This window comes from Monodon monoceros, unplaced genomic scaffold, assembly GCF_005190385.1.
Source record: "Monodon monoceros isolate NGI ecotype Baffin Bay Population unplaced genomic scaffold, NGI_Narwhal_1 Super_Scaffold_6, whole genome shotgun sequence".
Taxonomy (NCBI): domain Eukaryota; kingdom Metazoa; phylum Chordata; class Mammalia; order Artiodactyla; family Monodontidae; genus Monodon; species Monodon monoceros.
The window spans coordinates 40,555,288-40,572,015 of record NW_021703783.1 but is presented as its reverse complement, the minus strand read 5'-3'; the positions used below and the strand labels follow the sequence as shown (position 1 = coordinate 40,572,015).

Genomic DNA, 16,728 nt, shown 5'->3' with positions numbered 1-16,728 from the left:
TTTCTTTTCCTCCTTTCTTTCTTTTTTCGTTTGCCAAAATACTTACAATTAAATACATCACTTCACTCCATACTCAGTGTGCATCTGAAATACGGACCTTTTCCTACATAACCTCAAAGCCATTTTCACATTTAACAAAATCAACACGGATTCCTTGGCATTGTAAGTACTCAGTTCATAATTAAATGTTTCCAGCAGTCTAAAAATGTCTCTTTACAACTGGGTGGTCCCAGTCAGGAACCAAACAAGGTCTCCCCACCACCACCACCAGCCATTGACTAGTTGAAGAAATCCAGTCAGATCTCCTTTAGAATGTCCCACGTTCTGGATATGTTTTCTCACTTCCTTGTTTTGTCATTTAATTTGTTCCTCCACCCCCCATATTTCTCATTAAATGGAGGTTAGCTCTAGAGGTTTGATTAGAATCATGTTCAGCTTTTTTTTTTGTTTCTTTGTTTGGCAAGAGTCCTTCACAGGTGGTGCTGAGTGCTTCAGACTGCATCACATCAGGAGGTACATGGCATGTGGGGTCAGGTAGTGACAGCCTCATTCCTCCATTGTAAAGTTCTCCATCAACCACCATCCTTGGTTTCATCCATTGACGATTCTTGCTTTGATCAATTATTTCATTAAGGGGTTGCAAAATGGTGATTTTTCTAATTCCATATTCCTTCTACATTAGCTGGAGTTCTTCTGTAAGTAAGAAGTTTTCTCCACCACTTAGAGCTATTTGGCCACCCTGAAATATAAGTTACACAGGACAGGCAGCATAAATGCATAATTCTTTTTCTTTCTGGTTGCCAATTTTCAGAATATGAAGTTGGGAGAAAAACTTCATTTTTTAAAAATTTTGGGCTTAGAGCTGAGTAGGGATGGATGGCCTGGACAGTGGGCAGGGGAAGAAGGGTCTATTTTGGTAGCTCTGTCCAGCCCTCACTCATTCCAGGGCAATGGGGTGTTTGGGGGACAGCTGGACAATGGAGGACTTGGTGTCCTGGCCCTTGGGCAGCAATGAGATGGGCATGACATAGGCCTGGTGTGCAGGCAGCTGCAGGACCGAGAGAGAGAGAGAGAGAGAGAGAGAGAGAGAGAGAGAGAGAGAAAACCAGATTTTGGGTAGGCAGAAAGAGAGATAGGAATTGAAAAACAGCTGGACCCAGAAGACAGGAACAAAGACAGAAAGGGAAATAGAAATGGAAGAGATCGAGAATGACTTGCACCCAGAAGCAGAATAGGACAAAGGAGAGAGCCAGGAGGTGAATCAAAAGACCAAGGAAGAGGAACTTCCCTGGTGCCACAGTGGTCCCAATGCAGGGGACGTGGGTTTGATCCCTAGTCCAGGAAGATCCCACATGCGGTGTAGCAACTAAGTCCATGTGCTGAAACTACTGAGCCTGCGCTCTAGAGCCTGAGCTCAACTATCGAGCCTGAGCTCTAGAGCCCGAGCCACAACTACTGAAGCCCCTGTGCCTAGAGCCCACGCACTGCAACGAAGAGTAGCCCCCGCTCTCCACAACTAGAGAAAGCCCACAACGAAGACCCAACGCAGCCAAAAATAAATTTATTAAAAAAAAAAAGGAAGAAAACAAGATTTTAAATTAGATGGGGAAAGGGAGGGATGAGTGGGGGAAACAGATGTAGAGATACAAGTTAGGTGAAGGCAGAAAGTCCAGGTGATAGAAAAAAGGAAACAGAAATGGAGAGAGTGGTGTAGAAAGCTAGAAGGAAGGATAAGCAGAAGGATAAACAGAGATAGAAAGGAAAGAACAAAGGGTTCCAGAGAAGGAGGTTGAGAAAGGGAAGATTGAAACAGACCAGTGTCAGAGAACTTGGGGAATGTGGAGGGGTGCTTAGGGGCTCTCAGCTTAAGATCCAGTCCCACGCAGATGCCAAGGTCTATCACTTCCAGCTTCCTCTTGGTGGCTTCTCCAAACCCCCGGCCCCAGCCCCACCCCCAGGGACAGGGGACTTATGACTAGCTATGTGTGGATGGGATCATTGGGAACCTGAGTCAAGGGTTCCCAGTTTCCATCATCCCCCTGCTAGATGAGCATGGATGTAACAGATGGGATTATTGCTGGAAGATTGAGGTCATGGGGCTGGGCGAGCACTCAGAGATTTGAGAGATAAGACATCCAGGTAGAGAGCGCCAGGTTCCTAGAAGCAAAGGACAATGAAGGATGTCATGATATCCAAGGGGAGGGAGGAACCAAGAATTCTCTGCTCAGCCTCTTCTTCTGGTCCAAGAGCCATTGACCTTCCTTACCAGGCTCATGATGAGAGGTAAGGGATTCAGAGATTCTTGGGTCATTTAGGGATATGGGTGGAGGTCCACAGGGCAAGAAAAGTGGTCCCTGGACAAAGGATCCCCTGTCGCCTCTAGAGGAAGAATCCATCTCATCCATGCAAACTGCAGAGAAGATGAGCCAGGAAGGGTCTCCAGGGGAGGCTGACCAGAGGGGAAAATGGCCAACTTGCTCACCTTCAGGGGCCGTGGGAGAGGCTCTGAGAAGAACACTTTCCATTCCAGAAGTTGCGGAAGAGGAGGTTCTGGAACCAGTGAGAGCATGCCCAGAAACTAGCCTCAAAGCAGACGTCCCGAGACTGAGGAGGAGGCCGGGGGATCTCAGCAGCCAGCCTCCTCTCCTTGCCTGGGTGAGGGGTCCAGCTGATCCTTCTCCATCCTCCAGAGCTTCTGCCTCCTCCCTGAGGAAGCAGCTGCAGAAGTGCCCTGGAAGATTGGCAATCTCTCAAGGGGCAACAGCCCAGCTAGACTATCAGACAGTGTCGAGAGGTGCGGTGTCCCCTGAAGCAGCAGCTGCAGCGGCCGGCGGAGCCTGGAGGTCCCCGGGCAGCCCCCTGGCCACGGCCACAGCTGTCACTGCAGCCCAAGCAGGAGCTGGAACAGGCGGCTTGACCCCTGGAGCAAGGGTACATGGGGCAGGGAGAGGGGTGGCAGCAGGTCAAATGTGGAGCAGAGCAGGGGCTGAAGGAACTGAGGGGACAAGTCAAGGGCGGACAGGCAGGGCAGGGAGGGCAGGGGCAGGTACAGGGTGGGCCAGGGAGGCCGGGACAGGAGGGGCAGGGAGCTGCGTAATAGGGATAGATAGTGCAGGAGCAGGTGGGAGGGGGACAGCCAGGGCAGGGGCAGGCACAGGGAGAGGTGGGGCAGGACAGACAAGGGGAGGCAGCTGGTGGGCCGTGCCCGGAGGGTGGAGGGGGATGTTGGTGGCTGGCCTTCTTGTTCCGAGGCCCCAAACGTAGGCCCAGAGAGAAGTCCATTCAGCTGCAGGAGTGGCCAGGCTGGGGGGTTGGGTGAAGGGGAGGGCAGGGGTGGGGTCAGAGGGGGGACAGTGGGGAGCAGGGGTGTGGGCAGGATTAAACTTAAGCCACTGCTGAGCCTCTCTGAGCCTGCAGCAGCTCAGACTTCCCCAGCTAGCCCTCCGCTTCCCGGCCTGCCTGCTCCCCTCGCCTCCACTGAGAACCCACCAAGGGCACCAGACCAGAGCACGTCCTCCAAATAGCATGTGCACTTTCATTCCTCCAGTCCTTTGTTTCCACTCTTCCTTCTGCTCCCAGTGCCCTTTCTCTTTTCTCCACCTGGCGAGGTCCCATCATCTCTGAAGTCTTCCCCTTTATTCAATCAGAAAGTATTTCTTGGGGACTTCCCTGGTGGCACAGTGGTTAAGAATCCGCCTGCCAGTGCAGGGGACACGGGTTCGAGCCCTGGTCCGGGAGGATCCCACATGCCACGGAGCAACCAAGCCCATGCGCCACAACTACTGAGCCTGCGCTCTAGAGCCCGCGAGCCACAACTACTGAGCCTGTGCGCCACAACTACTGAGCCTGTACTCTAGAGCCCGCATACCACAACTACTGAAGCCCGCGCGCATACAGCCCATGCTCTGCAACAAGAGAAGCCGCCGCAATGAGAAGCCCGCACACTGCAACGAAGACCCAATGCAGCCAAAAATAAATAAATAAATTAAAAAAAAAAAAAAAAGTATTTCTTGAGCTCCAGGCACTGACACCTGCCCATCACTCTCCAGCCCTGAAGGCTAGAACGGCTGCTTCAGGCTCTCATATGGTCCCTAGAGGAGACGTCAGGAAGCAGCAACAGCACCAGCAGATGCTCTGAGACTCTGAGACTGAGCCAGGGATGTTGGTGGGAGCTGGCAGGGGAGGGAGGAAGCCTAGGTTCTGGGAGTTTCCAGACAGGGCAAATCCCAGGTGTGAGGGTTGGGGGAGGGGCTGGCTGTCTCTGGGAGCCTGACAACCGGCCTGGACAATTATTATTTGAGGGCCTGTCATGCAGCAGGCACTGGCCATGGGACAGAGCAAGACAGCTTACTTTAAAGTGAGGGGTGGAGCAGGGTGGAGATAAAAACCAAACAGGTAAACAAACAAAAGTAAGCAAACAAATACATTAGCTTACTTCAGAGCATGGAAACGGCTATGAAAAAAACCAGGGTGGGGGCTTCCCTGGTGGCGCAGTGGTTGAGAGTCCGCCTGCTGATGCAGGGGACACAGGTTCGTGCCCGGGTCCGGGAAGATCCCACGTGCCGCGGAGCGGCTAGGCCCGTGAGCCATGGCCACTGAGCCTGCGCGTCCGGAGCCTGTGCTCTGCAATGGGAGAGGCCACAACAGTGAGAGGCCCGCGTACTGCAAAAACAAAACAACAACAACAAAAAAACAGGGTGATGTGATGACTCAGAGAGGTGGACCCTTCAGGAGGGGCAGCTAGACAGTCCCCAAACAGTCAGCTATGATGGCCCTTAAGGGTTTGGGAGGAGATAAAAGCACTGGCAGGAATTTCCCTGGTGGTCCAGTGGTTAAGACTCTGAGTTTCCAACCTGCATGCCACGTGGCAAAAAAAAAAAAAAAAAAAGTGCTGGCCGACCAGGGGAGAGCTGCTTGAGGCTGAATGGAACCCAGGTGGCTGGACTACGAAGAAAACTAAAGCTGAGAAGGGTATAAGGAGGGCTGGAGGTTGCAATAGAAGATTCAGTGGTCAGGGAAAGTGCCAGTGAGAAGTGACATTTTAGCAAGGACCTGAAGAAAGTGAGGGAGAGAGCCATGGAGATAGCTAGTGGAAGAACATTCCAGAGAGGGGGGACAGCAAGTACAAAGAGCAAAGAGGAGAGTCATATGGCACAGGCAGAGAGCCAGGCAGAGGCCCTGGGAGCCACGGCAGTGACTTGGATCTTATTCCAAGGAAAAGAGAAAACCGCTGAGAGTTTTAGGTAAGAAAGGTGTATGGGTCTTCTTGATCCTACACCTGCCCCTGGTTAGAACATTCTGCTTCCTGTGTAACTGATACAACCATTTTGGAAAACAGTTTGGCATTATCTGGTAAAAATTGAGATTTCCTGTACATACATTTTGACTCTTAGTTTTACGGCCTAGAAAAACTCTTGCATGTATGTACTGGGAAACACACACAAGAATGTTCTTAGTGGCATTATGATAGCCCAGACTGGAAACAACTCAAACTTTCACCAACAGTAGAATAAAAAAATTAATTGTGGTGTATTCAAGCAACTGAATGCTCTGTAACAATAAAAAAGACAGTTACGTGCAACAATTTGGATCTCTCTCACAAACAAGAAGTTGAGCAAAATAAGTAAGATACAAAAGGGTAATACAGTGTCATTCCGTTTATATAAACCTCAAAAACAGGCAAAATTAAGTAATATTGATTAGGGATGCATACATAGGTGCTAATCCTATAAAGAAAAAGAAGGAAATAATTATCACAAAAGTCAGGATGGTGGTTACTTCTTAAGGGAGGGAGGGGATGATGGGAGAGTCACATGGGAACTTCTGGAGCAGGAAGTACTCTATTTCTTGACCTGGATGCCAGCTGAGTAGGTATTCGCTTTATTCCAATTTATTCTGTACACTGTTCATAATATATTTCTTTACTGTTTCAGAAAGAGAAAATGGAAGTACTGTTTCTTTCTCCACTCCATGCCACCTCGTTCAAATCATTATGCTGAAGTTAGATACTGCCTAGTTCATACACCTATCTTTCCCACCAGACCCTGAGTCAGCAACCTTCCCTGTCACTGGTCTGGCACCTGTCCGGGCCTGGCATACAGCAGATGCTCAATGACTGTTTTCTGAATTGGATTGAACTGAACTGATTATTTCCAAGTCTCTCATCTCATGGAGAGGTGGGCAGCTGCAGAAGAGGAGGAAGCCTGTCGTGGTGAAGAGACCTCAGGACCACCAAGACCTAGGTTCCCATCTTAGCTCTGCTGTGTGCTAGCTGTGTGATGATATTGGGCAAGCTGCTTAACCTCTCTGGTTCTCAGCTCCCTCCCCTGTGATGGGGTTGATAATAACTGCTACTTCTCTGGACTGCTTTGTGGATTAAATGAGTAACGTACATGCCCTAGCACAACGCCTGGCACATAGAGATGGTCAACGAAGGATAGCTTCCCAACGCCCTCCCCCCAGCCCCACATCTTTTCTTCGAAAAGGTTCACTAGAAAGGGCAGCCAGACATCAAATATGGTCCCAGAAAGTGGGCCCACATCCTCAGGGCCCCTCAGGGCTAAGGCGGAGATGTAGTCTGGAGGAGAGCTGGCAGACAGGGAGATCCCACTGTAAGTGAACAGAACCCAGGCTGTTGGTGGGAGCTGGCAGAGGAGGTAGGACACCAGGGTTCTGGGAGTTTCCATCCAGGAGAAGTCCCAGGTGTGGGTGCAGGGGTGCCAGGCCTGCCCCACCCAACACCCTGGCCCCAGGGCATGTGGGCACAGGGAGGAAAATGGGTCAGAGCAGGGCTGGAACTTAACCCCATTGGTCCCATGACCTCTTTGCCAGCTCCGGAGGAGGCATGGCCACAAGAAGCCTGCTCCTTCCTCCAAAGGACCCTCCATCCCTTTTCTTCAGAAAGGAAGAAGCCTGGAACCTTGGTGTCTGGGCAGGAGGGGCTGGAAGCCCCCAAGTGGACAGAGGAGAGATAACCCCATAACCCGGGATGGAGGTTCTGTACAAAATGGACTGCTGCGCCCACCCACAGCGGGCCTGGCCGCCACCTGGAGCAGTCAGCTCACAAACTCCGGGCAACTGTGGAAGCAGACATGCTCCTCATTCCAGGGAGTGGAACAGGTCAGGGCTGGATCCCAGAGGGGGAGGGTGCACGGTCAAACAGATCAGAGTAGAAGGGTTTTCTATCTGGTGAGGCTCCAGCCAGGCAAACTCAGGAATCCCTCACCCTGAGGGATTTGCCAACAATGTGCGGCCTTGTTTTCTCTATGTAATGTCGGGCCTATGCCTGTGGATTCCTCCTCCCTATCTGTGCCTCTGTTTCCCTTTCTGGAGGAAGAGATGAAGGAATGGGTGGAATCATTCCAGGGCAGGATCACCAGGTGTCCCAGGGTCCTGCTTTGGCCATTAGGAGGTGCTTACCATCCCTCCCTTGTAACATATCAAAATCCAGGTGAGGAGGGACCTTCTTCTTTCCGGGGGAGCAGGGTGGCTGGGAGCCAGGACCCTGATTCCAGGGCCTTTGCACATACTCTTCTGCTTCTGCTGCCCTCCCTTCTCTCTACTGCCCCCACACCCCCCCGCAAAAGTCTTTTCTAATCTCCTTGGCTGGGGGAAAAGACTCTTCTACTATCCATTCTCACAGCACCTTATACCTCTCCACGCTGGTTGTCACTTGCAATTTTGTGGGTGATTTGTTTCATGTCTGACTTCTCTACCAGACTATAAGCCCGAAAGGGCAGAGACCATACCCAGGGCCTAGCACAGTGCTTGGCATATAGTGGATGCTTAATAAAGATTTGTTGAATTAATGAATGGTGCATGTTCAGGGAAGAAATTCCTAGAGTTGTTTAGGCCAGTCCTAAAATGCTGTGTTTCAAAATCAAGGCCTTATTCTATGTGGGGATCTGGGCAGCTCTGAGGCTGGTAAGTATCTTCCACACACAAACTCATTCACCAGGAGAACCAACAAGCTGGCAAGCAGCAACATAGGCCTGATACAAGGGGTGGAACTGAGCAAGCACGCAGGGCAAGGCTGGCACCAGCCTCGGCACGGAGCAGGCGTAGGGGGAGGAGGTGGGAGAGGAGGGGAGGAAGGGAAAGAAGACACATGTTGTACATGTTTTCATCACGCTCTCCCTGGGTGCCCCTGGTCTCCAAGCCCCGATGGCACTTCTGTGCCATAATGATGTCCTTGGGGGTTGTAACATAGCTCCCCCCACCTCCCAAAGACATCTGCCAGCCACCTCTGAGCATGGCCTAGGACATCCTCCCAGTACCAGCCTGGGCATGGGGAAGTTGCCTGTTCAGTGTCCTGATGCTGATGGGGAGCCGGCAAGGGTGAAAATTAGGGCCGGGCAATACGGTAAATCAGGGCAGCTGGGACAGATGTGTGGATCCTTTTCCTCTCCTCACAATCTCTCCTTTTGGTCTTCGTGATGAAGGGAGCAAAGGAAGCCTGGTCCTAGGGCCCCCAAGATATCATTTTCTCCAAGTTGCCAGGGTGACCAAGTGAAGCAACCACAAACATAGCAAAGCCTAGAATTGGGGATGACCCAAGAGAAAGAGAAATGAGGGGGGCTCTCTCTACCAGTTTCCAGAGTGGGAGACCCCCTTCTCCAGCTTCCTCCGAGAATCCCTGGACAGAGCACAGGCGGCAATGCAAGATGGAGAGAAGAATCTGAGCCCCTCACAATGCTCCTCTTCTCTGCTCCCCAGTCTGCCTGTTTGGCTTGACTTCCAAACCGCTGCAGCCCACAGACCCCAGTCATTGGGTCCTGGGGAGAGGCGGGGGCGGAGGCGAGGCAATCCCGAGGGGAGGGGCCGGCACAGGGCGGGTCTTCCTGGGCATCGCCCCCTGGCTGCTGTCGTTGGCTGGGGACCTTACAGGCTGCCAGAAGGGCGGAGCCACAGTTACCAAGACAGATGGACAAACACCCACCAGAGACAAAGACAGAGGCAGACAGACAGACAAACCAAGACAAAGAGGAAGGCAGAGACAGATGGAATTCCAGACCCGCTCTCTCTTTCCAGGCTACCCAAGAGTTTTGTCCCCCGTTAGCTTCCCTGGCCCCGTTTGCTACCCCGGCTGCATAGTCTCAGAGCTCTAGCTCTGGGGGACCAGACCCTGAGCCCCTCTAAGAAGGAGAAGGGGAAGAGTTGAGAAAGGGTTACCCAGCAGGGAGAGCGTTCCAGGGGTGGGTGGTGCCTGGTTCTGTGTCAGGATGCCCGGCCAGGGGCCAGGGAGGGAGTGGTGCCCTCACCCGGTTCATGAGGACAGGAGACTCATTCACTGTAAACCAAGTACAGATGTGCTGGGAGAGGGAAGGGGAATTAGGGCCACACTCACAAACCGCAGCTGGGCCCGCCCTCCTTCCGCCAGCTACCACCACCACCAGGGCAGGAGGGGTTAACTTTGCAGGCTCCTGACGGGGATCCCTGCCACAAAGGCTGAGTGCCATCCCACCCCAGCCTGGACGCCTGGGTCCAACTCTCCGACACCCGCCCCTCTCACACTGCTGAGAGCTGCTCCCAGGGTAACCAAGCAAAGTCAACAGCAGCCAGGCCACCTGGGGACGGGACCCTGGAGTACCTATTCCCGGCTCTTCCCACCCCTAGTGTGAAAGGGAGGGCCTTGTCTGTACCCCATCAACGGCTCCTGTTCTCCTGAGAGAGCCACAGCAGGCCCCTCTTTCCTCTCCCCTTCGCCTGACTCTGGCTACCAGAAGTGGCCTTTCCCTTTCCCCGGAGGGAGGATACCTGGTCCCTAGGGTGGCAGTGAGGACAGAGCAAAGTAATTCCGGTATGGGAAACGTGACGTGACCAAGACTCAGTGTCCCCAGTGCTGGCCACCCCAGAACTGTTGCTGGGGAAGGTCCCTTGGGTGCATCTCTCCAGCCAAGTCCAGCCCCCACTGCTACTGCTGCCCTTCTCCACTTTCTCTCTCCCACCCTAGCTCCTGTAGGAATGTTGGAGCTCCATGTATAGAGCTTGGACTTTTCTCTTGCTCTGTCCTCAGTAGAATGGACGCTGACGCCCCGGGGTTCCTACTCTAGGACTGAGAGTCTGTGGTGGTCACATTGAAGTCAGAGAAATGTCCCCATCAGACCCTGACACTGACACTGGTTGCACGTGCCTGTATACACACACACACACACACACACACACACATGCGCGCGCGGCTGGAGTCAACATCTGTGGTGCATCCACCAGGCAGGCAGGCAGGCAGGCTCTAGGTAAGGCAGACACCCCCCACACACACACTTGGGCTTTCCCCCTCACACCCAGCCCCAGGCTCCTTCCACTCCCAGCTACAGTTCCCCTTGCCCTCCACCCCAGCCTAAATGTAGGCAGCCAGGGACCCAGAAGCCCTAGTCCAAGCTTACTCAAGGCAGGGTGACAGGGAAGAGGTCTTGAAGCCCGGGACTTAGCAGCCGCACAACCTCCACTAGTTCAACCAGTTTGCTCTTGGGACCAAAGGACAGGCTGGGGTCGGCAAGCGGAAGTGGAGCCTACTTATCTCCAGGTGAAGGCTAAGCGAAGGGGAAAGACAGTGGCATCCGCTCTGGCATATCCCTGCGCGGTCACTCCACCCCTTGGGGGGACGTGGATACAGCCCCCCACTGCCTACCCTGCAGAGGTACGGAAACTGGCCTCCGTGAACCACAGCCCGGCCAGAGGACTCAACCAGTCCCCCCAAATGGCAGGAAGGGGAAAAGTGCCAGAGAGAAAGGGTAGCATCATGGGCCCAGGACACTGACCTCTTCTGCCAGCCTTGCCCGGCCTCCCGGGGACGGAGCCAAGGAAGCCCAGCAAATGGGCGGGACAGAGACCCAGGCGTCCTGGCCCGCCCCGCCCAGCCCCCCTCCCACCCACCCCGCCGCCCCCCCCCCTGCCCCCCAGCCCCAGGGCACCGAGGAGGGAGCCGGGCAGGGGCAGGCGGCAGGGGAGGGAGGAGCGAGGGCGGGAGGGGGAGGAGGGAGCCAGGCTGGGAGGGATGTGGGGGGGTGGGGAGGGAGAAAAAGAAAGAAAATATTTTCCGTGTCCCCGCCTGCAGAGTCAGTGTGCGGTTTGGGAGAAAATGTGTCGGATATTTTGGGGCGGTCACGTGGGCGGGCGGGCTCCGAGAGGCCCCGGGACCGTCCCAGCCTAGAGTCTGTGCCCCCCCAGAGCCCCCCATCACCGAGAGCCCCTGCCACTGCGACGCTCTATCCCCGCGACCGCCCGACGCCGGGACCTCGGGGCTCGGCGGCCTCCTTTCCCCTTCCCTCCCCCTCCAGGTGAGTCAGGCGGGGAAGCAGTCTCGGCCGCCGCGGACGCCCGGGTCCTCCGGCGAGGTGGGCCGGGGGCGGGGGCGCCGGGAGCCACGCCGGCTCAGTTCCTCCCCGCACTGGTCCGGCTATCCGCAGGGGTGGAGGGGGGCTTCCTGCCCCGACTTGGGGGTCAGCCCTGATGTGGGAACGGAATGGGGAAGATTTTAGACGGGCTGGGCTGGGCTGGGCTTTATCCACCCTTCACTGCGGTGAGTAGTCGGGGAGAGCTTTGAGGGAAGAGTCTTCAGCCAGGGGCCTTCTATCCTATGTTTGTGCCTGGAGTGTGAGGGCAGATACGGTCCCCTCCTGCAGGAAAGGTCCACCAGCCGCCTCCCCTGAGGCTTTCCCTGGGGAATCTGAGGGGAGGATTTTTGGTCCACGCTGATCCTTCCCTAGTGGAATGGCACAGCTTGGACAACAGAAGGGCGAGGAAAAGGTCCAGAGGCAAGTGATTCTGGCCGTCTGGGTCCAGCAGTTTGGAGAGACAAATGGATAGGATAGGGGTCTGTGAAGTTGCCTTGAACCGCAGTGCAGGATTCCCTCTCATATCCGCAACCTTGGGTGTGAGTCCGGGCTCCCTCCAGCCAAGGTCGGGGGCTCCTCTGGAGTATTCTTGAGGGGAGCCCGAATGGTACAAAGGAAGAACAGGGGGACTGGGGCAGGGACCTGGGAGTTCCAGTCCTGGAGCCTCACTGACGCTGCCTCACTGTCTCTAGCACTTACAGCCCAGTTCCCTCAACCTGACCCAGTTTGTAGGAGGGAATCTCTGCAGGTGGCCAGAAAGTAAGAGTATGCAGGGTTGGGCAGGGGGTGAGGCGGGGTGGTGGGCAAGGGAGCCCGAGGAGGGGCCCGTAGGGCAAGAACCTGAGATGACTGTGCCCCTTCAGGGCCCACATCCAGGGCAGCTACCGTCCGAGTCCTCAGGTCTGAGGCTTCTGCCCTTACCCCTTACCATCACTCCTCAGATGCTGACTGGGGGTTGAGGACCACAGGCAGTGTCCCATATCCTGGAGGCGAGAAAATAGAGGACAGGGAAGGGGGCAGGAGGCAGTGTGTGAAGGGTGCCTGGAGCTTGGGTATCCCAAATAGGGAAACACACACTCACACACACATGTACACACACGCCGTGGCTTAGAGCCTAATAGGCAGCACAGGGCACACACCCCCGTCCCGGCACACCCCCACCCCCTGGCTCAGAAAGCCACCCAACTGGCACCTCCAGTTCCCCCCTCTGCCCCACCCTACCCATGCCCTCTGATGCCCACACACATTCCACCGGCCTTGCCTGCCTGCCTCCTGGGAACTGCCCCTCCCTGGGGCCAGTGAGGTAGAGGGAAGGCACCTGGTAATGGGAGGTGGAGACTCAAGGGTCTGGACTCCCCCAAGGGTGGCACGAGGCCAGGGAAACCCAGCCCACTGTTGCCTCCTGGGGAGCAGGCTGGGGGCCCAGGCTAGAGCAGAGGATGCCCGGGTTCTCTGCCCAGGCTGGGGATGGGGTCATGGAAAAAGGTGGTCGTGTTTATACAGAGGGGAGGGGGGCAGCGGGTGGAGTGCAGCCGACAAGGGCAGCTTTGTTCCAGGCTCTGGGGTGGGCAGGACGGCAGAGAGACGCCCCCCACCCCCACCGCCTCCGTCCAGCAGCCCCGTCATCCATGCCCTCCCCTCAACTCCACCTCAGCTCGAAGAGAAGCAACTTCTCAAGGGCCCCTTTCCCCTGGTCAGCCTCCCTCAGTCTGAGGTGGCATCTTGGGGGGAAAGAAGTACATTCTCCCTTCCTCAGGTCCCCCAAAGTACCAAGACCTCTGGGTCCCTAGTTTAGGATTTCCTTTTACGCTGTGTACCACTGTCTTCAATTCCTTGGTCCCTTCCTCTACCCAGGACTTAGGACCCTCCCCTTCCCTTCCCAGCCAAGGCAGAAAACCAAGGCTCAGAAGTGGGATGCATCTCTGTCCCCTTCCTCTCTTCACTCAACTCTCAGGTCCCTTCTCTGAGGCAAAATAAGAGGAAGGCCAGGGAGAGCTTGGCTCGCTCACAGCTTCATTCCTCCGTAAGGACCAGGAGCCTGAGCATCCCTCTCTGGGACCCTCGAAGTCCTCCGGCCCCACCCCCAGGCCTCTGTTTCCCACCCGCAGGTGAGAAGCAAAGATAGTGAGTGCTGGAGCCCAGAGCCGGGTTCTCAGTCTAAGCCAGTCTGGGGAAGATGGGGTGGGGGGGACCTCTAGTAGCTTCTCATCCTTAGCATTGGAGGGGTTAATCCACCTGGAATGTGGCCCAGCCTGTTGAGCTATGGCCCAGGGGCCTCAGGGGCCCGGACTCCTGGCTCTACCTGGGCTTAACCTGGGACAAGGACTTCAGGGAATAGGGGAAGGTAAAGGAGGTGGACCCTGGGGGCTCATAGCTCAGACTTTTAGGGCTTGGGGAGACACTGGGCTGAAGAGTCAGGGTGCTGGGGATCTGGGTAGTGGCTAGTGAGGGACAGTGAAGGGTGGTAGCTTGGGGTCTGAGTTCCTGTAACCTCCATACAGTTTACCCTCAGGAGCTTGAAGGCCAAGGCAGATGAGAGATAGAAAAGGAAGGAAGAAAAAAAGCAGAGGTACAAAGACGGAGCGATATTGATCTTAGAAGCAAAGACTGATGGAAAGAGATGCAAAATACCCATCACCTACTTCTGGGCCTGCCCACCCCAAGGACTCTGTGTTTCACTCTCTCTCGGCCCTTCTCTGTCCTTCTTCATCTAGTCCATTATGGTTCTGGCTGGTAGAGGAGGCCTCCAGGCTGCGGTGACTCTCCTTCCCCAGCCCCTAACTCCCTAGACAGGTGGGTAGTTCTGAGGCTCCTGGGAAAGCCTACCTTTCCCTTGTCAGAGCATCAGGAGAGGAACCACCTGCCTGGCCCTAGGATTCCCACTTCCTCTTTCCCTCCTTCCCCTCCCCCTCCCTTGGGCTCAGGTTAAAAACCTCTGAGATCAGGTTACATTTGAGGGAGGGGAGGATGTAGGGAGGGCTTCCTATAAGCAGAGGGCTCAGGAAAGAGAGAGAAGAGATGGAGAAGCAAAGTAAACTAAGGACAGGGAGAGGAGCTTCTTAGCATCATACCTGGGACACAGCGGGGCTTCCATTAACCTCTGTGGATTTGAGGAGAGGTTAGGGAGGGAGGGATAATTGGAGACAGAGACAGAATTGGGAGGGGAAACCGGGAGAGGGAGTTGAGGAAGGTGGAAAGAAAGGAAATGCAAATTAAAAGAGAGGTATGGAGGAAGAGAAGGTACAAAGAGAAAGAACCGGAGACATTTATATAGCATTTAGTATGTGCCCTATATTATTCTAGACACTTTACATATGGTAACTTATTTAAGCCTCCTAATAACCTTATGAATTGAGGCTTATTACGATTCCCAATTGACCAAGGAGGGAACTGAGGCCCAGAGAGATTAAGTAACACTAATACATCCAAGGTCCTGCAGCTGGCAAGTGGTGGGGATCAAATTCAGGTAGTCTGGCTCCAGAGTCTGTGTTCCAGAGAGGTGTAACATTTTTTAACAAAAATGTTAAAACAGATATGTTTGCTTTCTCCAGGATGGTAGAGAGTTTGAGACTTGGCTCTACTCTTTACAGCCATGTGACCTTAAACTAGTCCCTAAACCTCAGTTTCCTCATCTGTGAAATGGGAATCTTAATTCCTACTTCACAGGATTGATGTGAGGGTTAAATCTAGTGTCCAGCCCATGGTGGTGTGTAATGGTCATTTCTTAGCCTAGGAGTCCTCTCTGCCAGGAGTTTGAAGACCATGATTCACCTTGGAAACTCAATTTACCCTTCCAGGAGAGTTTCTCTGAGCCTGCATCAGCACCTGCCCTGCCTCCCCTACTGTGTGGCAGAGGGCAGCAAGGAGGGAAAAGACTCCAGCTGGGAGAGGGCCATGGGGCTTGGAACCTCAGAGTGATCATTCTCTCATCCCTCCTTTTCCTTTCTTTCTCCTTAGGAGTCTTGGAGACCCAGTGAGCAGGCCAAGCAGGGCGGGCACGGAGCCTCCCAGGCCAGGGCAGTGGGCATGGGCGGGGGCTGTGGCTGAAGAAGTCCCCCGCCCACTGCAGACCCCAGGGGATTCAGCCTCCCACACTGCAGCCGCCATGGCCACCAACAAGGAGCGACTCTTTACGCCTGGTGCCCTGGGGCCTGGCTCTGGCTACCCAGGGGCTGGCTTCCCCTTCGCCTTCCCAGGGGCACTCAGGGGGTCTCCACCTTTCGAGATGCTGAGTCCTAGCTTCCGGGGCTTGGGCCAGCCTGACCTCCCCAAGGAGATGGCCTCTCTGTGTGAGTCTCAGGGATCTTGGGGGATGAGGGCAAGTGGAAACAGGAGAGCATTTCGTGGGTGGATGAGAGAGAAAATTGGTGTCCCAGTTAGGAAGACAGGCAGGGCTGGGGGTTTGATCTAATGGAGGAGGTGACAGGGGTAGCCACGAGGGGGTTTGGATGTGGAGCCAATGGACGTGCTTGCAAATGAGAGTCCTCCTGTGCAACTAGAATGGGAAAGTAGCACGCCTAAAATTTGGGGCTCTGCAGTTGCCTCCTGAATGACTCAACTAGAAGGGAGAACCCCTTTGTATGGGCAGCCAAGGGTGGGTCTGGTGAAGTCTGAGGCTGCTGCCTGCCTGCAGTGCGGGGTGTGGGGAGCCAGGCTGCGAAGTGGAGGAGTCTGGGAGGCCAATACCCCAACTCTGTGATCAAGAGGTAAAATTGTTCTGAATTAGGGGGAGCCTGCAAAAAGAGGAATGGAACCTAGTGCCAGGTGCCCAAAGATGTGTAGGGTCAGGAAACTTCCCTCTTGGTTCTGGGGAGGGTGGAAACAGCCGCAAAGAAGGTACCTCTTGTACCATAAGTAATCCGGGGAGGTGCAGGGGGTGTTCCAGAAGCATCCTCTCCTCCAGCCATGTGGGTTGTGGACTCCTCCCCTCTCTCTAGGTCTGGCACGGTACCCACATGCTGTGCAGATCCCTACTTGTCCCTCAGGCCTGCCCTCTTTGGGTGAAGCCTTTGAGTGCTGACAGCAGCAAGCCTTAGGCCTCTCTTCATCCCTCTGGATCCCCTCTCCTTCCACTTGGTAGCTGTTCCTCCTCGCTAGGCCATTACAGGCATGGGTGCCCATGAGCTGGAAGGCTGGGATGCTGGCCTCAGTGTGGGAGCTGGTACAGAGAAGCCTCCACCTGGATAGAAGGGGAGGTGATAGAGAGAGGGGCAGTTCCAGAGAGAGAGAAAGAGAGAGGGAAAGGAAAAGACCAAAAGATAAAGACATCCTTTATAGCTCCATAAGCTGAGAGAGAGAGAGAGAGAGAGGTGGAGAGAAGGGGCCTGCCTTTAGGAGCACTCAGAGGGGTGTGTGTGTGTGTGTGTGTGTGTGTGTGTGTGTGTGTGTGTGTGTG

General features: G+C 54.7%; 1 protein-coding gene and 2 long non-coding RNA genes across 9 annotated transcripts in view; 1 reads left to right on the top strand and 2 right to left on the bottom strand.

The window, feature by feature from the left end:
• LOC114885523 lies at positions 1 to 10,840 on the bottom strand. 4 transcript variants are annotated; one of them, XR_003791121.1, is made up of 5 exons: positions 10,383 to 10,840; positions 4,436 to 9,289; positions 3,490 to 3,633; positions 2,483 to 3,303; positions 1 to 739 (listed from the first exon to the last, which is right to left on the bottom strand). It is a non-coding gene; the product is annotated as an uncharacterized LOC114885523 (long non-coding RNA). The 4 variants fall into 4 exon arrangements; XR_003791119.1 differs by having other exon boundaries at positions 4,436 to 10,840; XR_003791120.1 differs by having other exon boundaries at positions 2,483 to 2,920; positions 4,436 to 10,840.
• Positions 10,841 to 11,030: 190 nt separating this feature from the next.
• Positions 11,031 to 16,728, top strand: part of RARG (retinoic acid receptor gamma) — a 20,981-nt gene continuing 15,283 nt past the window's right edge. For 2 of the 3 annotated variants that reach the window (XM_029205442.1, XM_029205446.1), the window contains exons 1-2: positions 11,031 to 11,276; positions 15,291 to 15,622. In XM_029205442.1, coding sequence (XP_029061275.1) covers positions 15,439 to 15,622 — 184 coding nt within the window. In that variant the 5' untranslated portion in view covers positions 11,031 to 11,276; positions 15,291 to 15,438. Of the gene's footprint in view, positions 11,277 to 14,115; positions 14,127 to 15,290; positions 15,623 to 16,728 lie in introns of those variants that run through there. The other variant, XM_029205444.1, reaches the window with a different exon arrangement.
• Positions 11,273 to 16,728, bottom strand: part of LOC114885524 — a 20,915-nt gene continuing 15,459 nt past the window's right edge. For both annotated transcript variants that reach the window (XR_003791123.1, XR_003791124.1), the window contains one exon: positions 11,273 to 12,316. This is a non-coding gene — a long non-coding RNA (uncharacterized LOC114885524). The remainder of the gene's footprint in view (positions 12,317 to 16,728) is intronic.